The sequence below is a fragment of the Halichoerus grypus genome, chromosome 15 (genome assembly GCF_964656455.1).
Source record: "Halichoerus grypus chromosome 15, mHalGry1.hap1.1, whole genome shotgun sequence".
NCBI classification, from domain to species: domain Eukaryota; kingdom Metazoa; phylum Chordata; class Mammalia; order Carnivora; family Phocidae; genus Halichoerus; species Halichoerus grypus.
Genome location: NC_135726.1, coordinates 55,305,626 through 55,320,040, shown reverse-complemented (window position 1 = coordinate 55,320,040; position 14,415 = coordinate 55,305,626). Strand labels below are relative to the sequence as shown.

The window sequence follows — 14,415 nt, the reverse complement described above, 5'->3', positions numbered from 1 at the left end:
GAGATTCTGGAGGGAATCAGGAATTCTGGAGGGAAGTGGATTTTTTGATAGAAGCAGAGATTCTGGAGAGAAGGAGGCTTTGAGATCATCTCACTCTTCGGCCTGTTTATACAGAACCTCACCGCATGTCAGGTAGCAGACTAGTCTCTGGATTCAGCAGTGAACCTGCAAGACAAGGTCCTGGCCCCCATGAAGCTTCAGTTCAAATGAGAGAGATGTTATTTCATTCCACAAATGTTTACTGTGTACCTACTATGTGCCAGGACACAGATCAGGTAAGGAAGGCAAAAACCCCTGCCCTGTCAGAGATGATGCTCAAGTTATGGGAAACAGAATCCACAAGAAAGCAAGTAAATAAAACATGAGGGACATCTGATGGTGATAAATGCCATAGAGGGGAAAAAAAAGACAATAAACAAGGAAGCAAACACATAAAGCAATTGTAGTTTGAAATAAGGCATAGAAAGGAAACCAACAAGGGTCTGAGATAGAAACTAAAGGGGGATGTCTGCTCCAGACAAGGTGATCATAGGCATAGTGAAGGGGTGTGCCGGGCAAAGGGAACAGCAAAGACAAAGACCCTAAATTGGGAAGGCAACTATCATGCTGAGAAAATCAAAGAAGTCCAGGGGAGCTGAGGCACAGTGCACGATGGAGTGATGAGGTTGGAGGGATGGACATAAGCCAGACAGAATGCCTTGGAGGCATTTGGGTTTTATTCTATTTGCAGTGGGGAATCATAGATGGGTTTTAAGCAGTTTTTAACATGATACTGTTTTATATTTTAGGAACACGTTGGCTGCTGGACTTGAACTTGGCATGGGGTGAGGGAAGGTGGGAACAGGGGTCAAATGTGGAAGCAGTGAGACTAGTTAGGATCCTACTGCACCTGTCCAGGTGAGAAATAAATGTGGCTTGGTATGAGAGGAAAGAAGTGGGTGGATTCCGGGGCGCCTGGGTGGCTCAGTCGTTAAGCGTCTGCCTTCGGCTCAAGTCATGATCCCAGGGTCCTGGGATCCGGTCCCACATCAGGCTCCCTGCTCCGAGGGAAGCCTGCTTCTCCCTTTCCCAGCCCCCACCCCCGCTTGTGTTCCCTCTCTCGCTGTCTCTCTCTATATATCAAAATAAATAAATAAAATCTTAAAAAAAAAAAAGTGGGTGGATTCCAGGACTATTTTGGCACTAAGGTTACAGGAATTGCCAAAGTGGGAGGTGGGAGTGAGGGAAGGATCAAGGACCACTCACAGCTTTTGACCTGAGCAACGGGGAAAATGCTGGTGTCATTTACTAACAAGGGGAAGACGAAGGGGATGGTGGGGGTGGACCCATATTCTCCCACTTTGTAAACAGAAATAAGTGGGAGATAATAAAGTTGGAGGGAGGTGGGGCAGGAATGTTTGCTGCCTGTTGACCTGGCATCAGGGGTGCCCAGGTGTGCATACAGGTGCTGAGTCAGAGACATCTGAGAGATTACCCAGAAAGTTTGGGTAATCAAAGAGACACGTGAGATCAGCAGCAGAGGGGCATCGAGTCAGACAGACTGAGGTTTGAATCCCAGCGACACCACTCGCTCACCATGCAATGTTGGGCAACTAACCTCATTTCTCTAGGTTTTCTCCATCTATAGAATGCAAGCGATTATGTGTGCACCACGAAAGGACAGTGGGGGGATTAAGAGAGATGTGGCACATGGAGGTGCTAGGAAAAGTGCCAACGAAGAGCTGGTCAGGGGCCCGACAAGGCAGAGGCGAGGGTCCGTGTGCTCATCCCATGAGCATTCATTGCATGCTGGGTTGTCCCAGGGGCTGGGGATCCAGCTGAGGACTCCCTGCCCTCAGAGACGTACAAACAGATTTGCAGGCAGAGCGGCATGGCACTTAACAGCTGGATGACCCAGGGTCCAATCCTGGCTATGCCACTTGTACCAGTGACTTTTGTCTGAAACCCCGTTTCCTCACCTGTAACATGGTGCTAATAAGAGTATCTAAGCCTCATAAAGCTGCTGTGGGGATTAAACGTGATGATGTTTATGAGGGCTTTGGCAGCCAGCCTGATGTCTATTATAAGTGAAGACAGAGGCAGGCATTCCCTGACAACAAGGACCCAGGAGCATCGAAGAGAGAGGAACCCCTGGTTTTGCAGTCCCCCAGCCTCCACATGGTCTGAGACCTCCCCTGTCACCCATTCCCACGGTAACTCCCTATCTCCATCCAGAAAGGCTCCAGCTCTGAAGCCATGAAACCCGCATCCCACTCCCTGACCACAGCCTCCCATGCCTCCAGAGCTGTGGGTGGTTCTGCCATACCTGTTCTTCCACCTCAAAGGCACCCTGAGCCCCTCATGCAGCCTCCTGCCAAGCCCCTTCTGTCTGCACTTCCTACACCCCACAGTCCACCCCTTTCCCTCCCTAGAATCCTCAGCTCCCCTGTCTTAGCATCCCTCCCACCACCACCCAGCCCTACATGTGCGGGCTCTTCGTTGGAGAAAAACAAAACAAAATCGTCCAACTGCTCAAAGGATGCCCCTTTAAATTCCTGATCGCCAACTTCACCTGGGCACCTCCTCCGCCACCCTCACCTCCCCAACCCCACCCACCTAGGTGCCCCTTGAGGTGAGCTGGCATCGATGTTCCTGGAGGAAACAGAAGCCAACCCAACTGCCCTCCCTCCTCTTCCTGCCACAGGACCCACACCCCACCCGAAACCTCACCCGCCCTTTCCTTCTTCCTTCCTGGAACAATGGAGGAGGCGTCTTTCCTGACTGGAGCTAATCCCACCACTCTGGTGGTTGCACCATCCGCCCCTTTGTTCTCGGGTATCTCGCTCCCTGCGGTTGTTAAGAGCTCTCCACCTGGGTTCAAATCATGGAATCATGGTGCCACCACTCAGCGCTGTGTAAACTTGGGCAGGCGACTTCTCTTCCTCGTCTGTACATTGAAGATAATAAGAGCGTCTTTCTCACGAAACCATGGGAAGGGTTTGGTGAGTTAATTTATGAAAAATGCACTAGAACAGTGCTGGACACCCAAATCCGCGTGTAAATGGAATTGACCCTCAAATCGCCTCGGAAGACAATAGAAGATTCTGGTAGTGGAGTGGAGATTCCTATAGTCCTGGAGTTGGTACATTTCCTCTTGCGCTGACCAGCTGGGTGACCTTGGACCAGCCACTTCCCCTCAGCCTCAGTTTCTCAGTCTGTAAAACGGGGACAAGATAGTACCTATCCCATAGGGTCCACACTTTCCATGACTCTCTCTGCTCCAGCCATGCTGGCCTGCTCACTGGTCCCCAGACATACCTCAGGGCTTTGGCACTTTTGCTCCCTCTGTCTGGAATAGTCTTCCCCCAGAGATCCTCGACTACCTTTAGGTCTTTGCCTGAAGGTCACCTCGGTTGGGCCTTCCCTGACCCTACTCCATTCCCTACTTTCTTACTATTTTTCACAGCATGGATAAATTGTAATATTACGTGTTGTACTTATTTAACTTTCTCTTGATTGCTCCTGATTCCAGAATGTAAGCTTCAGCAGGGCAGGGATTTCTGTCTGTTTTGTTCATGGCTACATCCTCAATGCTTGGAACTGTGACTCAAGCATAGTGGGTGCTCTGTGTTGTTGAATGGAAGGAGGAAGAGTGAAGGAAAGCAGGAGGGAGAGAGGGAGGGAGGGAGCACAGAGCCAGGTTGTGGGGCTCGTCCCAGGACCCTGAGACCATGACCTGAGCTGAAATCAAGAGCTGGCTGCTTAACTGACTGAGCCACCTCAATTTTTTTATTTTTAAAGATTTTATTTTGGGGGCGCCTGGGTGGCTCAGTCGTTAAGCCTCTGCCTGCGACTCAGGTCATGATCCCAGGTCCTGGGATCCAGCCCGGCATCGGGCTCCCTGCTCCGCGGGAAGCCTGCTTCTCCCTCTCCCACTCCCCCTGCTTGTGTCCCCTCTCCTGCTGTCTCTCACTCTGTCAAATAAATAAATAAAGTCTTTTTCTAAAAAAGATTTTATTTTTAAGTAATCTCCACACCCAACATGGGGCTCGAACTTACTACCCCAAGATCTAGAGTTGCTTGCTCCACCGACTAAGCCAGATAGCTGTGATCCTGCAAATCAATTTATCTTTAAAGTTTTGAACATTAAAGCATAAAATAAAAGAACACAGCACTGCGCCTGGCTGTGCCAAGCCCTCAGTAAATGGGAGCTGCTTTTGTCCTTCCCTGTCTCCTCACCAGCCTTTGTTGGTCACAACCTCTTGCCCCTGCCACATCTAAGGGCTGTCTTCACCCACCACCTCCTCCCCTGCCCCCGGTCCCACCAGCCACGAAAACCTTCCAATCTCCCCTCTGTCCTTTTTCCCAGTGGCCGCCCAGCTGTGTCCCACCCTCGTGTCTCTTCCTTCCTAAAAAGTTATCTCAACTTCCGCACCACCACCCTTTCCTGGTCTTCTCTCTAGCTCTCCGTTTGCTCCTCCTCAGCCCCCTGCCCCCTAAACCGGGGTCTTCCTTAGGGTCCTGGGCAGATGTCCTTGGTCCTCTCGATAGATATAGTCTCCCCGCACTGGCCGCAGGTGCCCCACCTCTGTCTCTAACCAGGCAGCTGTCCTAAGCTCCGGACCTATGTCTCCACTGAGGACCCTAAGGGCTCTACTCTTCCCTGCTCAGAATCACCCTTGGGCTTCTGCTTCTCCCGGCCACTTTTCCCTCCTGCCCCCTGAGCTCTGTCACCATTCTCCTGCCTGAAGGTGTCTACTCAAGCCCCTCACCTCTTCCCACCCCCGCCTGACCCTACACTCCCTCCATCCCCCTGGCGAACTCCTACTCATCCACCGCAGGCCCCAGCTTAGACAACCCGCCCTTCGGGAGCCCTTCCCCACTCCTGGGGTTCCATCAGGCCCTTCCACATTCCTTGTCAGAGGGCACATCACCCCGGACCTAGTTTCCTATTGCCCCATTGACCTTTCCCACCAGACCATGAGCTCCTTGAAAGCAAGGACTCTGGCCATCTGTTCATTCATTCATTCATTTATTCATTCAATATCTTTTGCACACCCATGTCAGGGCAAACAACACTGCTAAGGTGGTGGGTGGAGTGGTGAGCAGGGGGCCCAGGTTTTAGATTCTGGTGGGAAGGCGCTGGGTAACCTGGTGGGAGCTTGCAGGGGTTGGGGGCTGGGCTGGGGAGCAAGAAGGAGGTGCAAGGAGCATATTTGTGGTGCATGGCCAGCCTTTCGCTAGGGCTCCCTCGGGTTCACTGAAGCCTTCTGCATAAGCAGAGCCTTCTTTTTGTTTTTTTTAATTTTTTTTTTAAGATTTTATTTATTTATTTGAGAGAGAGAGAGTATGAGCAGGGGGAGGGGCTGAGGGGCAGGGAGAAGCAGACTCCACGCTGAGCAGGGAGCCCAACCCGGGCCTTGATCCCAGGACCCCAGGATCATGACCTGAGCCGAAGGCAGATACCCAGCTGACTGAGCCACCCAGGTGCCCCTCAGAGCCTTCTTTTTAGGTGGAGGGAGACCTCATGCTTACCAGAGTCTTCCAGCTCAGCGGAGGGTCCCCATGAGTCCATCAAATCAAGGTTTATGCTCAGATGGAGGGGGTAGGTTTGCCTTTACCAGGAAATTCTGTTTTGTTGCTGTTTATTTTGAAATAAATTATGGAAAAAAAAAAAAGGAAATATTTGTGGACTCTAAGAAGTTGCTCAAATGGGCTCCTTCTCTCAGCTTCCCCTGGTGGTGATGTTGTCATAGATAAATAACCGCAGGACGTATCTGCCCCAGGAAATCCCCGAGGGCCATTAGCTAGACTACAGGTCTAGACCGTATCTCTGTGCATCTGTTTGTCCGTGTGTGTGTATGCACAGGTGTTTCTTTTCTTTCTTTTTTTTTTTAAGATTTTTATTTATTTATTTGACAGAGAGAGAGAGAGAGAGCACAAGCAGGGGGAGTGGAAGGCAGAGGGAGAGGGAGAAGCAGGCTCCCCGCGGTCCTGGGATCAAGATCTGAGCCCTGAGCCAAAGGCCGACGCTTAACCAACTGAGCCACCTAGATGCTCCTGCACAGGTGTTTCCATGTAATGTTACCTCATCTGTAGATGTGTCACCACAAGGGCCCCCAGACGCAGGGCAGCCCCTCCCCAGTCCCCCTGTGCCCCAGGGTGGGGGCTGGGGGGACGGGGAGGTCTTTCCTTCTGGTCAGCATCCCGCCCTTCTGGTTTGCCGGGGCCAGAGCTGAGGCCTTCAGCCCCTCAGAGCCGGGTCACAGGAAACAGAAGTGCACACAGGGAGGTGGGCATGTGGATTCAAATGCGCAGAATGAGTCCCCAGGGACAGGGACAGGGCTAAGCAGCAGCCCAGGCAGAGAGGGAGGAAAGTGGTTTGGGAGCCAGCTTGGGTGGAGGGTGGGGGGCGGTGCTGGGGTGTTGGGAGAGGGAGAGTGCCGAGGCTGCCTCCTGAGTCACCGTGCCCTGCTCAGGCCCAGGGACAAATTGCAGTCATTAGGGAATTTAAGAGGCTGGGGAGGTGCTGAGGGCCTGGGCCCTGCCCCAAGTTAGGAGGGGTCTCTCGAACCCAGGGCCCCTCCTTGGCCGCCTGGAGCCCCTCGCCACCTCACTGTTGTCTCTCTCCCTCTCTCTGGGTCTCCATCTCTGTCTCTGTCCCCCACTCTGCCCCTGCCCCTCTGTAGAGCCCCAGTTGGGGCACCCCAGTTCTGCACTGACCCTCTTCCTCCCTGCTGGGGCCCCTGCTCCCCAAACTCCCAGGACTGTGAGAACCACAAAGTGAGAAAGCCTAGAGGACAAGACTGTCCCCGGTGCCTCCTGACCCTGCTGTCTCCTGCCAGTTCCCAGCCCCTCCCCCTGCCGCCCTCTTCCTGGCGGCTGTCCCCTTCCACATCTGCCTCCCAGTCCCCTCTGTCTGTGTCCCCATCACCTCTGTACCTGTCGCTCTCTGTCTCCCCCTCCTCTGCCTTGTCCCACATCTTCCTCCTCCTCCTCTCTAGTGCATCAGCACTTCGTGGGCACCATTCCTGCTCCCCTACCCCCAGCCTCTTCCCTCTGTTCCGCACCCCCTCGGCTTCCCCACCTTGCCCTCTCCATGAATCTCTGTCTCTGGGCCTCCCCTGTTCCCTTGTCTTTCCCCCCATCTGCCTCCTCTGTCCCCGTGTCCACATTCATCTTCCTTCCTTTCCCCATCTTTCCCTAGTCTCTCTCCCTCTGACTCTTGTCTCTCCAGCCTGTTTTTCTCTGACCCTGTCTCTGGCTCTCCACCTACATATGTGACTTCTTTTTCATTTCCCAGCCTTCTCTGTATCTCTGCTCCCCACCCCCCCACCCCTCCCAGCACCTTCCCCTGAGCCCCCCACACTGTCCACCCTGCCCTGGGGTGCCCCCTCCCTGGGTTCCTCCCAGATTAAACACCTTCACTGGGCGGGTTCTCATTAATGTGGTGGCTGCTTCTCTGGCCAGAGAGGGGAGGGAGGAGATAGGACTAGGGAGCCCTGGAATGAGAACTGGGCTATAAAAAAAAAAGTCAGGAGAAGGGTGGGGGGCAGGGCCAGTTGCCCAGACCAAGGATAAAAGGCCTCCATGGAGTGACAGGGAGGCAAGACACCACCCCCACCTCCTCTACACACAGAGGCACAGCCATGTTTCTAAGGGTCTTGGTCTCTGTTTAAGGCCCTCTCTGTCTCTGTCCCTCAAGCTCTGGGTCTCTTGCAGCCTGCGTCTCTCTCACTTTCTCTCTGCATTGCCAGAACCCAACCCCAGCCCCCAGAATGTTCCTCCTGCTAACAGCACTTCAGATCGTGGCTCTAGGTAAGACAGCAGTGGGGTCTGGGGTATGGACAGTCCCCTGGAGATGCTGAGAAGAGACAGGGAGGGTTCCCAGGGACCCAGTGGGCGCATGGGTGACCTGGTGAGAAGGCATGGGTGTGGTTTTGGGGGTCGTGGCTGAGGAGCCCTTAGGAGGGGGCCTATGGAGATATCAGGAGATATCAGGGTACAGGAGTTAAAGGAGATGGGGAGAAATAAGTGAGGAATTGTGGAGAAGTGTCCAGGCTTGTCTGGGTTTTATTTAAAAGGAGGGCTGCAGAACTAACGGAAAGACAGCATGTTGTTGGTGGTGAAGGGGGGTGGGGTGTGATGTAGGGAGGTAGGCTCATGGGGAGGGGCATTGATTGGCAGATGGAGTGGATGTGGGGTGAGACGGTGGGTCCTGGGGGGCCATAAGAGTGGGAAGGTTGGAAAAAGGACAGGGAGCTCCTTGAATGTGTTGGAGAAGGATTAATGGGGGAATTGTGGTATGTTGTGAGAAGTGATGATAGAAACTATTCGTGGGAGAGTAAAGTCAAGGGTAGTAGATATGTCAGTGCCCTGGATGAGGTGGCCGTGGGATCAAGTAACATACTATGGAGGTGATGGGGGGATTGTCAGAAAACTCCCTGATTGTGTTGGGGCAATAATGGGGACAACATTGGGCATATGTCATACTGCGTGGGGCAGATAGAGGTGGGTGGTTTAGGGGGTAGGTAAAGAAAGGGGATTTGTGGATCCCAGACATCCTAGAGATTTGAGGGGTGGAGAACATTTGTTCATCTGCTTTCCCCACCCCACCCCTGCCTGTTCCTAGCCATGGCACAGAGCCAAGAGGATGAGAACAAGATAATTGGTGGTTATACATGCATCCAGAACTCCCAGCCATGGCAGGCAGCCCTACTGGCAGGTCCCTTTCGTCGTTTCCTCTGTGGAGGGGCCCTGCTTTCAGGCCAGTGGGCCATCACTGCTGCTCACTGTGCACGACCGTGAGTACCCCCCTCCCCTATTCTTGTGCCAAGTGGATTCCAGAGTCTAGAGCCCCAGAGCTCAGCTAAGAACCTGGAACATTGTGTTGAACCTGATGTAGTAGCTGGGTCCTGGTTTGGGGTCTAGATAAGAGCCTAGAATTACCAACACAGCTCAGAATATGGAATCCAGCCATAAATCTTGAGCTCAGTTTAGATTCTTTTTTTTTTTTAAGATTTTATTTATTGGGGCACCTGGGTGGCTCAGTCGTTAGGCATCTGCCTTCTGCTCAGGTCATGATCCCAGTGTCCTGGGATCGAGCCCCACATCGGGCTCCCTGCTCAGCGGGAAGCCTGCTTCTCCCTCTCCCACTCCCCCTGCTTGTGTTCCCTCTCTAGCTGTCTCTCTCCCTGTGTCAAATAAATGAATAAAATCTTTAAAAAAAAGAAAATTTTATTTATTTATTTATTTAGAGAGAGATTGAGCATGAGTAGGGAGAGGGGCAGAGGGAAAGACAGAATCTCCAGCAGACTCTAAGCTGAGAGCAGAGCCCAATGTGGGGCTGGACTCCACGATCCCACAACCCCAGCCAAAATCAAGAGTCTGACGCTCAACCGAATGAGCCACCCAAGTGTCCCTCAGTTTAGATTCTGAAAGCGGATTGGCAATTTAGAACCCATATGCCAGCTTAGAGTCCCACACAAAACCTAGAACCTAACATAATCTGGAGATCTATCTAAAGGCCAAGCTCTACATAGAGACTAAGATTAAGAGCCCATTCCAGATTGGTGGTTCAGTTTAGGGTACAGTCTACATTCAGAAACTCAGGACCCCTCTCAAAACTTAGAATCCAGACCTGCAGTCCAACCATAAATCCAGAACCCTGCTTACAGCTAGAACATATAGCTCAGAGTGTAGGATAGACAGAACCAGAACCTATTCTAGATGCAATGTTCAATTCAGAGTCTGGTCTACAGCTCCTTTTTTAGCAGCCTGGAACCCAAACTTCAACCCAGTGCTAAATCCCAGAATGCAGACCATAATCTGAAGTCCCATACAGAACTCAGAACCCCTCCAAGAGTCTAGACCTAAACCTAGAACCCAGATCCCAGACAAGAGCCCACCCAATGCCTATAAACCAGATCTAATGCCATAAACTAAAGTTTGATGTAGAACCTAGAGCCCAGAACTCAGCCCAGAGTCTAGAATGCAAAGCTCAGAATGCAAATCAACATCAAGAAACTTGGATCCAAGCCATAACCTGGAGCTCCATCTAGAACCCAGAGCTCAATCTGAGGTCAAGGGCTCAGACCAGAGTCTAGAAGCAAGAGCCCAGACCATAACTGTAATTCAATATGAGACTGAGCCTAGCCAAGAATTAAGAACTCAGACTGATGTTTAGGACCCTAAGCTCAAACACAGAGCCCAAACCATTGTCTAAAACCCAGGTCATAAACCAGAACTTAAGCAAGAACCCAGAACACAACCTAGAAACTGAAGCTCGTATCCATGTCCAGAATCTATTGCTCAATATAGAATTGAGACTACCCTAAGACTAAAAGCTCAAATCAACCTCTAGAACCCAGACTCAAACCAGAACACAGAGCTCAAAATAGAACCCACAGCCTATCCTAACACCAGAATCTCACACTCATATCTAGAAAGTATGCCATGATCCAGGCTCAATCTAGAGAGCCCAGATCCTAGCTTAGACTCAAAAGTTCAAGATATCTAGAACCCAGGGGCCAGGCTGGAACCAGGATGGAGCCTCCCTGGAGCCTACTCCAAGATATCAATCCTTATTTAGAGCCTACAGCCATAGCCCAGAGTCTCACTTGGAACTCAGAGCCTAGAACCCAGCACTGAGCCAAGAACTCCCAACTATCACCTTACACTCAAGCCAGAAACCATAGCATAGCTCAAGAGAGGAAGGGGTGGATGGTGGGATTGGCTCAAGAGAGAATGCCCAGGCCATGGGAAAGAGCACAGGAGTCCACTGAATGCTCCATAAGCAGTTCAGACTTGTGGAAAATTCATCACCAGGTAAGGGAATGGGGCCAGAGGGGTCTCCAGGTCAGATCCTGAGCAGTGCTACTTTTGGGGGTTATGGGCCAGGATCCTTCACGTAGCCCTGGGCAAGCACAACCTGAGGAATTGGGAGGCCACCTAGCAGGTGCTGCGTGTGGTTCGCCAGGTGCCACACCCCCAGTACAACTCCCGGACCCACAATAACGACTTGATGCTGCTGCAGCTGAAGCGGCCTGTTCGGCTGGGGAGGGCGGTGAGGCCCATCACCGTGGCCAGTTCCTGCGCCAGCCCAGGGACTCCCTGCCATGTGTCAGGCTGGGGCACCACATCTAGCCCCATTGGTGAGTACTCTTGCGTCCTGGGAAGGAAGGGTTGGAGGGCCTGGACTCCTGGGTCTGAGGGAGGAGGAGGTGGGTCCCCAGACTCCTGGTCCTGTTGGAAGGTAAACCCCCACTTGTAACCTTTCTGTGCCCTCCAGTCAGGTACCCCAACCCCCTGCAATGTGTGAACATCAACATCTCCTCAGATCAGGAGTGTCGGCAGGCTTATTCCCAAGCTGTCACTCCTGGCATGGTCTGTGCAGGTGTTCCCCAAGGTGGGAAGGACTCCTGTCAGGTGAGGCCCGGGGGCAGAGCCGAAGGAGGGGGATTGTTTGGGGCTGGAACTTGGGTATCAAAGGATCTCAGGAGCATGAAAATCAGTGGAGGCCTCCCCAGAGACTGAGACAGATTGTAATGGCTGGGCTGCCTCCTAGGTGTCCACCCTTGGATAACGGACCTAATCCGTCTGTGCCAAAGTTTTCTCATCTGTCAGAGGAGGGTAGCTCCTCTTAGGGCAGGTGGTGGAATGAGATGGTAGTCCATGGAAAGAGTGCAGAGCAGTGCTCTCGTTGCTGCTAGTACATATGGGCACTGGGAAATCTGTGCTAAAGGACTCTAGAGACCTTTCCTGAGAGGTGACTCAAGAGACGGGGAGATAAAGAGGCATACACAGTTTTCTAGAGCAGCTCAGTGAGACCCAAGAGGCAGAGACAGCAGGAACCAGTGAAGAGGGAAGGCAGTGACGCCAACTCTTCGGGCTGATATCTCCAGAGCCCTGCGGGGGGTGGGGGGGTGGTCTCAGCCCACCTCCTTCTTCATCTTTGCCTCTGGGTTTTCCACACCCGTGGCTCTGACCATCTGTCCATGGGTGTTTCCATCTCGGCCTCTTCCCTTCAGGGTGACTCAGGGGGACCCCTGGTGTGCAAAGGACAGCTCCAAGGTCTTGTGTCCTGGGGGATGGAACGTTGTGCCCTGCCCGGCTATCCCGGAGTCTACACCAACCTGTGCAAGTACCAAACCTGGATCCAGAAAACCATACGGAGCAAATGATTGCTGGTGTAACTAAGTATCAGCTGCCCACCTGCTTCCCCAGACCTTGCTCTCTCCACTCAAGACCCAGGGGTCCCAGCCCCCAGCCCTCTCTTCCCTCAGACCCAGGGGTCCCAGCCCCCAGCCCCCTCCTAGCCCCCAGCCCCCTCCTCCCTCAGACCCAGGAGTCCAAACCCCCAGCCCTTCCTCCCTCAGACCCTGGAGTCCAGGACCCCAGCCCCCTCCTCCCTCAGACCCAGGAGTCCTGGCCCCCAGCCTCTTGATCCAGACTCCTGGCCCAGAACTCTCCTTTCCCAGAGATGTTCTTTCAGGATTTCTCTCCACACCCCCACAACATCATTATTCAAGGCCCCTTAGGTACAGGAACAGGACCATGAAAGCACAAAACTGGCCCCATACCCCAAAGAAGACATTTTCAAAACTCTTAGTGTCTCTAAAAACCAGATATATAGGGGCTCCTGGGTGGCTCAGTCGCTGGGCGTCTGCCTTTGGCTCAGGTCATGATCTCAGGGTCCTGGGATCGAGCCCCGCATTGGGCTCCCTGCTCAGCGGAGAGTCTGCTTCTCCCTCTCTCTGCCTCTCCCCCTGCTTGTGCTCTCTCTCACTCTCTGTCAAATAAATAAATAAAATCTTCAAAAATAAATAAATTAAATTAAATAAAAATAAAAACCAGATAAATAATAATAAAAACTGGAGAATCCTAAATTCCATTCGTCAGTTCATTTAATTCATCCTACGGATATGCCTACCGTGGCTTAATTGTGCCCAGCCAGGAACCTTGTTCTTGACAAGTGGCTGAATGGGGTGCATGTTGCTCCCTGGGGGCACTCCCCAGCCACATTGTCTGGTGTGACAGAAGAAAACACCCAGCCTTGCAGCCTGACCCTGAGCAAGACTGCCCTCCCTGAGCCTGGGCTCAACTCCGGTTCCTGTGAGCAGGGACTGCTAAGGTCCAGGGCAGGGAAGGCAAAGACTCACCTTGTTTCCTGGAAAACCCTATGCAAATAAAAAGGTCTCTTTTTCCTAATCAGATCTCAGGTGAGGAGAGTTAAGTCAATCACCCTCTGGAATTCAAGTCCTGGCAGAGACCTGCTCTCATTTTATTTCTTTATTCCATCTGTCATCCCTGGCTCCAGTCCCCTCCCTCCCCACAGGCACCAACACAAATGGCCTTGAATACCGTGCATCCTTGCAAAACATGCCTCCTCACAAGCTGTTGCTTCTAATTTACACGAAGCCATTGTGTTACGAATCTCATTCTCTTTCTTTCATTCATCAAAGACTATTTATTAAGCTCCTACTGTACACCAGGCATTGTTCTAGGTGCTGGGAATTGAGCTGTGAAGAAGCCAGATGAATCTAAATGCTTCCCCTCACAGAGCTTGGGCTCCAGCAGGAGGTGACAGACAAGAAACAACAAACACAATTTAAGAGTAAAGTAGAGGGGTGCCTGGCTGGCTCAGTCGGTGAAGCATGCTGCTCTTCATCTGGAGGTTGTAGGCTCAAGCCCCATATTGGGTGTAGAGATTACTTAAAAATAAAACCTTTAAAAAATAAAATAAAAGTAAAGTAAAGAAGAGAGTGCCAGAACCAGCTCAATACCAGCCCAAAAGAGCCAATTGGTCAATTTTTAGGAATTGTGAGAGCCAGGTGGTAAACACAACCATTATTAAAAATTAAATTACATAAACTTACAATTAAATAATGAATATTAAAAAGAGGGTCAATAGTGCGCCTGGGTGGCTCAGTTGGTTAAGCGACCGCCTTCGGCTCACGTCATGATCCTGGAGTCCTGGGATCGAGTCCCGGGTCGGGCTCCCTGCTCAGCAAGGAGTCTGCTTCTCCCTCTGACCCTTCCCACTCTCATGCTCTCTCTATCTCATTCTCTCTCTCAAATAAATAAATAAATAATCTTTAAAACAAATAAAAAAATAAAAAGAAGGTCAATAAATACTCAACATTCATCAATTCCTAATTATTTTCGCTAATAGTTATGTTTTGAATTTATGTTTGTCTGTTGTATTACGTCTATAACTGTGAGCTCTTCACATCTCTTTCCAACTCTGTGCCCAGTGACATTGCACTGGTAGGTTGATACCAGCCCAAGCAGGAGTATTACACCATAGAAATTGGCAAAAGCTTTTTTGGTTAAATCCTTTCCAGCGCAGCACACGACAGGTCTGCCTAGGAATGACCCGATGATCCTAGCGTCTGTCTCTTCATGGTTCTGTGCTGGGATACTGCAGAGCTCAGC

At 51.7% G+C, this 14,415-nt stretch overlaps 1 protein-coding gene across 1 annotated transcript; it reads left to right on the top strand.

Annotated features, from left to right (window-relative positions):
• Window positions 1–7,757: 7,757 nt before the first annotated feature.
• Window positions 7,758–12,760, top strand: KLK14 (kallikrein related peptidase 14). Its single transcript, XM_036103991.2, is given in 5 exon segments — window positions 7,758–7,797; window positions 8,612–8,783; window positions 10,879–11,132; window positions 11,270–11,406; window positions 12,009–12,760. Coding segments are annotated over 5 exon segments (756 nt in total). The 3' UTR covers window positions 12,162–12,760.
• The last annotated feature ends 1,655 nt before the right edge of the window (window positions 12,761–14,415 follow it).